A 9,930-nucleotide genomic window follows, 5' to 3' on the forward strand; every position below is an offset into this window, starting at 1 on the left:
GAATGCATAGTAAAATGAGAGAGAAAAAAATTAATGTATTGAAAAAGCAAGCACCTCTACCAAGGTATGTGTTTGATATGCAAAGATTTTAAGGACTTTCACAGGCATGCTGTACAAAGAGACGATGTTACATCACACTGGGAACCAGTAAAAGTAAATATTAAAGTTAAGTGAACATTACCTGCAAAATCTCATTTAGAGGAGGATGAAAACCATTTTGGAAAAACAAAGACATTCTTATTAAGAATTGCAGCAAACAAGGAGTTTCAGGTATGATTTCAAAAATTATTATTCAAGATTTCCCTCAGCAATTATTCCTTGAAGTGCCTTTTTCTATTGTACCATGGGGTTTTTTAATTTTTTTACAATAGACAATGATTGATTTTTAAAATGTGTCTGATTTAACATTTTGGAGGTTTTTAGTTAATAACCGTAAGCCATGTGGGAGGAGATGGGAGATGCAGAACGGAAGAAGAGTAATAGTTTGTACTCAATAGCAAGTATTTTACAAATTAAAAAGATTTTCAAGAGCAATATGAACAAATCAGAAGACCTGATTTGTCTCATAGCAGGTTTTTCATAGAGCTGTCAGTTCAGGGCTTTGTGGGGATAAGTACATGTATGAGTGACCAAGACAACCTAGGAATAGATTTGTAACATAATTTTTAAATTAGAAAATTTTGTTACTAAAAAATCATTTATAGCTTCTTTGACAGATTTAGAAAAGAAACTTCAAAGATGGAAAGAAAGGAAATGAATTGAAAGAGAAGAAAGAAATGGAAAAATTGGGATGGGGAGAGAGTCAGATGATGGCAGTGAGAAATGTCTGATTAATAGTGAGCTGGAGGCCGAGGAGAGGGAGGGAAGGGAGGAAAGTGAGAGGACCCTTCCCTTTTAGCCGTTGGTCCTTTGCAACCATGAACGTGTTGACCACTGCACATACGACCATGCTGAGGAACGCTCTAGGGCTGGGGAAGGATAAAGTTCAGCTTACGATAAGAGCTCTGTGAACACTACTGAATTAACTACTCCTTTCCCTCCGTATTTCTTGTAAACTCTGATATCAGTAAGTTAATTATAAATTCACATTTTGTGTTCTAAACACATGTACATTTTTCTTTTTGTAGGATGACTTTATTATATCAAATGGTACATTTCATTTTATTTGCCTCAGTTTCTGGTGGTAAGTAGAGTTTTATCTTTAGTATGGACTGGGAATAGCTTGGTTCCCTGACTTGTGATGAGAAAACAGAAGGGTATAAGCCCAGAGAGGAAAATCATACTATTGTTCAAAGCAGGGAAGGAAACTGAGGTAAAGGAATTGTTCATGATACTAAGAATCTATGTCTATATCTATATCCATATCTATACTATGTTTATGTCTAAATCTATATCAAACATTTAAATGATATTTAAGACCAATATTAAAAAGCAGAAATCTTGACTTGCCTCACTGATTAGTCAATTTTCCATAAAGCAGTCAGTTCAACGCAACACAAACACACACACAGAGGCAATTTTGGACTGAAAAATGTCCCCCAAAATGCAAATATTCCTACATAGTTTATGCATCTCAATAATTTAATCACTGCTGTGAATTCTCCACTCTACGTCATGTCCACTAAGTTTGTTTATAAATTACTTAACCAATATTCAGAAGGACATATCAGTTCAAGTATTTTTAGCCCTTAGATTTATTCTTTATTTAAAATGAAAGTTTAAGCATTCCTTTTAAAAAAAAGCCTTACATATATTACATTTAATTTCTGCTACTGTTGCTAGCATTTAATGCACAGTGAACTTTTTTCTGGCATATGTGGAAAATGGTAAATCTAGGTAAAGAGATTTAAAATAAAACACTACAGTTCATAATTTCATTTTTCTTTGTGACAAGATTCTTATCCAGGTTATTATACTCCTTCATTGTCATCATTATGAAATGGTATTGTTATTTAATTGATAGGTCAGTAGTAACTCAATGGACATATTTTGAACATTGGACCCAAGAACTGCATCTCTACATATATACATTCTTTACATATGCGTATGGAACATTTACAAAAATTGACCACATAGAAGGCCCTAAAGCAAGTCTCAACGAATTTTAAAGGATTAAAACTCTACAGAGCATGTTATCCAATCACAATAGAATTGAGATAAAATGTAAGAAAAGACAACTGGAAAATCACAAATGTTTCAAAATTAAATAATACCCTTTTAAATAAATATCAGTCAAAGAAGAGATCACAATGGAGATTAGAAAATGTATTGAATTGAATAATAATGAAAATATGGCTTATCAAAACTTTGGGACATAGCTAAATTGGTGCTGAAATCAAGTGTGTACACTTACATGCATATATTAGAATAGGGAAACTGTAAAAATTAATGATGTAAGAATCCAGTTTAAGACGATGGAAAGAGAATAGCAAATTAAATGCAAAAAAACTAGAAAGAAGAAAAAAATAAAACAGCAGAAATTAAGTAATTGAAAAGCAAACATATATTAGGGAAGCTTAACTTAGTCACAGTCTCCAAAGCATTTTGTAAGGCCAGTGTGATCTTGATACCAAAACATGACAAGGACATTGAGACAGGGATATTACGACATTTTGACAAATCATAGGCCTTTTTTCCTTGTGAATGTAGGTGCAATTATCAGAAACAAAAAAAATTACCAAACGTCACCCAGCAGTATGTTAAAAGAAACCCAAAAAGGATGATTACATTGTGACAAGTTTGGGTTTATTCCAGGAACGAAAACTTAGTTTAGTGTTCAAAAATCAGTGGATGAACCACTTCTGGGTATACACCCAAAAGAAATGAAAGCAGAGTCTCAAAAAGATATATTCATAGCAGCATTATTCACAATAGCCAAACAGTGGAAGCAACCCAAGTATCCGTCAACAAATGAATAAACAAAATGTGGTATGCACGCATTAATAATGAAATATTATTCAGCCTTAAAAAGGAAGGAAATTCTGACACATGCCACAAAATGGATGAACTCTGAGGATATTATGCTAAATGAAATAAGCCAGTCACAAAACAACAAATACTGGATGATTCTACTTATGTAAGTTATCTAGAGTAGTCAATTTCATAGAGAGAGAAAGTAGAATGGTGGTTGCCAGGGTCTGAGGGGAGGAGTAATGGGCAGTGTTTAATGGATATAGACTTTCAGTTGGGGAAGATGAAAAAGTTCTGGAGACATATATGTTACTATAATAAAAAATAATAATTTAAAATACATGCAGAAAAAATATATGATAAAATTCCACTTATGCTAAAAATTCTTAGCAAACTGGAATTAAAAGGGAACTTCCCTCTTCTGTTAAAGGATATCTTTAAAGAAACAAACAGACAAAAGTCTAAACCAAAAATCTTCACGAAAGCTAGTAATAGTGAAATACTGAAAGTTTTTCCTAGGAATTGATAATAAGACAAGAATACTCACTATTAATTACCTTAAACATTATACTGGCCTAGTCACTGCAATAAGAAAAGAAAAGAAGTAAAAGGTAAAGGACGAGAAAGAAACTCTCATTGTTCATGGATGATATGATTGTGTCCCTCAAAAAGTCCAAAATAACCAACACATAAATTAGTTGAGCCAATAAATTATATGAGCAAGAATTCTGGAATACAAAGTCCATATACAAAAACAGGCACTTTCTAGTTCACCAAAAACAGATTAACCAGTTTTTACTGGCACTAAGAAGCTGTGTTTGGATTTTGAAAATCAATCTGCCTTGTAAATTTAAATGATCCAATTAGTAGGTGGTATACTTTAAGAAATACAGCACCTATATTAAACATGTAAAATCTGTTTAATTTACCAAATAAGTAATAAGCTTCTTAAAAGTAACATTTTAATATAGCATGCTTGCTTTGCACTAAGAGGTGGGATTTCCTTGGTCAACGGGACTATTTCGAGGTGCGAATAGACCCTCTATTAATGGAGGCTGCCGTACAGCTTCCTTAGAAGCAACACAGAGCCTGGGGAGAGGAGGAAGATTCTGTTCACCCTCAGGTCATTCTCAGGGAGCTGCCAATTTTGGAGAAAATCATGTTATATACAGAGGTTATTATAGATGGGTAATACAGAAGGCATATGGGGTGGATTTTTGAGGAGAGCTGTGGCAGGATCCTTGACTCTCTTCTCCCATGTATCCCTTGGCAGTTTAGTGAACTGGACTCCATCCTCAGAATAATGTTTTAAAGAAATAGTGAAAATACATAGGATTACCAAACAAATAAACTATATTTAAATATAGTTAGTTAAACTGTAAAAAAAAATTATATAGAAATAGATGTGCTTCTTATTAACACTTCATGTAGTAAGATTTAGTGGTGGGTCTAAAACTGCATAGTAATTACCATCAAACTAGCAATGAGTGATAATGATATTTTGAGATATCTGCAACTATAGTGTTTTTAAATCTGCGATTTTTATTATGACAAAGGCACAGATACTGTGAACCCTAATGCATTTTTTTCTTACATTAATAATGGAAAGATATGCCATATTTTAGTTAGAAGCTAGGGAAAATAAAGATGAAATTTGCCCCCATTTAAGTCCATGGACTGTATAATCGTAAAAGCCTTAGTGATAATTTCTACTGTTTTTTACCTATATACTTTCCCACATATTTATTGGTATGTTGGTTATTACTACAATAGAAATTAGTTATTTTTAATTTTATTTATTTTTGCTACAATAAATTTAAGTGATATTTTATTCTGTCCAAATATTTTTTTATATATATTTATATATTTGTTTTTATATTAAGAAAACTAAGGGTTATATTGTAGTATTTGTCAATAAAAATATACCAAAATTAAAAACTACAACACTTTTATTCAGTGACTAAGTAATAATGACCTAAAACTCCACAATCTGGAATATTCAATATCTCTTTCTAGAAACAGAAGCAAATTTTAATTTTATGCAATTTAGCTTTGTTTGTATTTTTAACTTACTTATGGTTTCAGTGGAAGGGGATTCAATAATTTTTCCAAGAGTCTTTTTCCTGTTCCTGCCTATTTATTTATTTGTTTGGTTTTTATTTTTGTTCCAGTTTTATTAAGGTATAGTAGATATACAGCACTGTATAAGTTTAAGGTGTACAGCATGATGATTTGACTTACATACATTGTGAAATGATGACCACAGTAAGTTCAGTGAACGTCCATCACCTCATAGAGATACATTAAAGAAACTGAAAAAAATGTTTTCTTATGATGCAAACTCTTAGGATTTCCTCTCTTAACAACTTTCATATGTAACGTACAGCAGTGGTAATTATACTTATGCTGTACATTATGTCCCTAGTACTTATTTATCTTATAACTTGAAGTTTGTACCTTTTGACTTTCTTTATCCAATTCCCCTCTTCTCCAATGTCTGCCTCTGGTAACCACAAATCTGATCTCTTTCTAAATGAATTTGTTTGTTTGTTTTTGAAGTATAATTGACCCACAAGACCATATTAGTTCTTAAAAAAGAAAACAAATGAACAAACATAACGAAACAGAAACAGTCATAGAAAAACAGAATAAACAGGTGGTTGCCAGAGGGGAGGGGGATAGGGGGAGGAGAGAAACAGGTGAGGGAGATTAAGAGATGCAAACTTCCAGTTGCAAAATAAATGAGTCACAGGTATGAAATGTACAGTGTGGGGAATATAGTCAATAACTATGTAATATCTTTGTATGCTGACAGATGGTAACTAGACTTGTCATGATGATTACTTTGAAATGTACAGAAATATCCAATCATTATGTTGTGGGACAGGAACTAACAGTGTTGTAGGTCAATTAAACTGGTCCATTTAGGAAATAAAACAAAAATAAACAAATGGGACCTAATGAAACTTAAAAGCTTTTGCACAGAAAAGGAAACCATAAACAAGACGAAAAGACAACCCTCAGAATGGGAGAAAATATTTGCAAATAAAGCAACTGACAAAGGATTAATCTCCAAAATTTACAGGCAGCTCATGCAGCTCAATATCAAAAAAACAAACAACCCAGTCCAAAAATGGGCAGAAGAAAAAAAAAATGGGCAAAACACCTAAATAGACATTTCTCCAAAGAAGATATACAGAGTGCCAACAAACACATGAAAGAATGCTCAGCATCACTAATCATTAGAGAAATGCAACTCAAAACTACAATGAGGTATCACCTCACACCAGTCAGAATGGCCATCATCAAAAAATCTACAAACAATAAATGCTGGAGAGGGTGTGGAGAAAAGGGAACCCTCTTGCACTGTTGGTGGGAATGTAAATTGATACAGCCACTATGGAGAACAGTATGGAGGTTCCTTAAGAAACTAAACATAGAGCTACCATATGACCTAGCAATCCCACTACTGGGCATATACCCTGAGAAAACCATCATTCAAAAAGACATATGCACCCCAATGTTCACTGCAGCTCTATTTACAATAGCCAGGACATGGAAGCAACCTAATTGTCCATCGACAGATGAATGGATAAAGAAGATGTGGCACATATATACAATGGAATATTACTCAGCCGTAAAAATAAATGAAATTGAGTTATTTGTAGTGAGATGGGTGGACCTAGAGCTTGAGTTATTTGTAGTGAGGTGGGTGGACCTAGAGCCTGTCATACAGAGTGAAGTAAGTCAGAAAGAGAAAAACAAACACCATATGGTAACACATATATATGGAATCTAAAAAAAAAAAAAGGTTATGAAGAACCTAGGGGCAGGACGGGAATAAAGACGCAGACCTACTAGAGAATGGACTTGAGGACACAGGGAGGGGGAAGGGTAAGCTGGGACCAAGTGAGAGAGTGGCATGGACATATATACACTACCAAATGTAAAAGAGACAGCTAGTGGGAAGCAGCCGCATAGCACAGGGAGATCAGCTCAGTGCTTTGTGACCATCTAGAGGGGTGGGATAGGGAGGGTGGGAGGGAGGGAGATGCAAGAGGGAGGAGATATGGGGATATATGTATATGTATAGCTGATTCACTTTGTTATAAAGCAGAAACTAACGCACAAAAACAACAACAAGAACAAAACACACACACACAAAACAAACCAAAAAAACGGGTCCATTTAATATAGTGAGGTGATGTAGTACATTATCACATCCAGGGCCATCGGATGCCACCCGAAGATGATCAGTGTGGAGCCTCTGTTTCATATAAACATGGAGTTTAGACATGGAGCGGCGCTGGGGAAAGGGAAAAGCAGAGGTCATTCTAGACCTGTGAGCATTTTTGCCAGTGAAGATCTGAGAAACGAATCAATTGCTCACAAGGCACCCACGTCTCCAAGACAATCATTCAGAAGCACCATTCCACTGAGGCACACATGCCATTTAGTGATTTTCTTTTCTATCTGGGGCTGCTTATCCAATAAACTAAAAGCTTTTATTGCCCTGATTTCCATGTTCAGGCATATTTCCTGTTAAGTAGCCCTACTTCACTTGCCTTTGTGAGATTATTACCTGATTGGGTACGTGCGCACTAAAATCCCAAATAACACGTGTCGTGTATTATAACACAGAGTGTGTGACCAAGCTGTTCCAAGATGCCTACTTTAAAGGAGGAGACATTACTGTTGTTTTCACACCAAATGCCAAGCACTGCCAAATAGTCTGCACCCACCATCCAAGGTGTTTGCTCTTCACTTTTATGGCTGAATCATCATCTGAAGATCCTACCAAGTGGTAAATGTTTGCTTTTCTACATAGAAGAAATAGATTTTATACGACAGACGGACAGATAGACAATTACCAACAATAAATTGCCGTCTACCATTTTATAAAATTTAATGTTAACAATTGGAAAATGTATTTTCCTTCCATTGAAATATTAAATATTACAGAAAAAACGGTAGTGTTTAGGCAGGTCAGGAGGAACAGACATGCCCCTCAGTGTGGTTTCTTGTGGTCTCAATATTAATGATACTTTCTCTCTGATTTCTTTCTACTTTAATGCCAATTAATCATTTTGTTCTTTGCTCTTCAACTGATTATTGATATTTGATATGACTTAAACTGGTACTTTTCCCTCAATTATTTTATTAGAAAAAAATTCATTATTTATAAAGGTAATTTGAAAGAATAGTACAATGATTTCCTATCGCCCCCAAGACTTTTTGCCATTTTTGTCTTCCCTATTATGTATGTGTAGATGTCCAACCATTTGAAATAATTTGAAACCATCATAACACTTCACCCCTAAATATTTCAACATACATTATCTTACACAAAAAACATTAAAAATGAATAAGAATCCCTTTATATCATCTCAACTGTCCCCCAAGTGTAATTTATAGCAATTAACCAGAATCTTATTAAGATTTGCAAATAGCATCTGGTGGTTTTGTCTCTATAGTCATATTCTTAAAATTTTTAGGACATTCCATCCACTATATTTGTTTCCATATTGAGCTTGAAAATTTAATGATAAAGTTTTACGGCAGAATGAAGTTATTAACATCTTTGTGCATTATTACTGCATTCATAGTATCTACATAGTGCCCTGAACTTATAAAATTTACTATTTTAGAATCTACAACAGAGATTGGCAAACTTCTTCTTAACAGGCAGAGAGTAAATATTTCAGGCTTTGTGGGTCCAGGGGCAAGATCAAGGATATTATATAAATACACAATGATTTCAAATGTAATCATTAAAAAGCATAGAAACCCTTCTTAGCTCATTAACGGTACAGAAACAGGCAGAGAGCTGCATTTAACCAACAGGCCATAGTTCACCCACTCCTGTTTCCAGTTAGGAAGGAGCATTACATGTGATCTTTTCAATGTCGGGAAGTTGGAATGGAAAACAAGCTCACAGTCTTGCTAAGAATATATTTGTTTTGGCATGAGACAGAGAAGTTTGTTTCCTTCTCTTTGACTCTCTGTGTGCTAACTTTTAAGACCCATTATTTTAAAACATAGATTTTCACCCAGTAATGTTATTTTTTTAAAAAACAGGTTTACTTGCATCCTGAAAGACAGTGTTGCAGAAACACTGCCGATGGTCAATATGACGGGAGCAATTTCTGGATATTCTTCTAAGCAATGCTCAGACCAAATAAGTGGTAAGATGTCTTGCTAGAATTGATATATACTAGTTATTGTGATGTGTACGTGCAATTACATCAGGTATGGTTTTGTGGTTATGAAATAAAACCCTGCTATATGGAAACGAGGTCTCCTAATGAAGTTCTTTCCTCATAGAGGAAAAACTAGCATACATGCATGTCCCCCCTACCCCATTATAGTTCATTAAAATTTATCTCATAGGACGTATCTAACTACACCAGTTCATCATTCACTTATTTTCTTTCTCCTTCCCAGCTTAAAGTTTTATATGAAAGTCCTTATTAAATATATTAATTCAAATCAAAGGAAGCAACCATAAAGGTTAAGATGACCCTTGTCTTAATGGTGAGATATTCCAGATACTTGAATAGGTTAATTAGTGAATCAATCCATCAGTGGAGTTAAGGAGACAAGAGACGTCAGTTCATAGAGTGAAGCAGAAATGTACAAGTCTAATATTGCTGCAGTGCAAAAAGGACACTGACATTCTCTTACCGTTTCCACGTGAGAGTAGGAGTTGAGCAGATTAAAATAAAACTAGACGCCTTCTGAGGAAAAGTCAGGGAAAGAATTGAAATAGCAAGTCCGGAGGGACGGTTGCTAAGATAGAATTATCAGATGCCCCCAGAGACTGGAAGATAACCTTATTTTCTGATTTTATTTCCAGCTTGCAACAAAGATATTTATGTGGACCTACATATGAAGGGCCTGAACCATAACAGCTCTATTACCAAGAGTGCTCAGGAATGCCAAGAGAGGTGTACGAATGACAGGCACTGTCACTTTTTTACATTCGCCACAGAGCACTTTCCAAGCATAAAGTATCGGTGA

General features: G+C 34.6%; 1 protein-coding gene across 1 annotated transcript; it reads left to right on the forward strand.

Annotated features, from left to right (window-relative positions):
• The first annotated feature begins 1,128 nt into the window (after positions 1-1,128).
• Positions 1,129-9,930, forward strand: F11 (coagulation factor XI). Its single transcript, XM_073798718.1, has 4 exons — positions 1,129-1,183; positions 7,552-7,714; positions 8,989-9,095; positions 9,767-9,930. Exons 1-4 carry the CDS (start codon positions 1,129-1,131, stop codon positions 9,928-9,930), a joined length of 489 nt encoding a protein of 162 aa, XP_073654819.1.

This window comes from Tursiops truncatus, chromosome 21, assembly GCF_011762595.2.
Source record: "Tursiops truncatus isolate mTurTru1 chromosome 21, mTurTru1.mat.Y, whole genome shotgun sequence".
Classification (NCBI taxonomy): Eukaryota; Metazoa; Chordata; class Mammalia; order Artiodactyla; family Delphinidae; genus Tursiops; species Tursiops truncatus.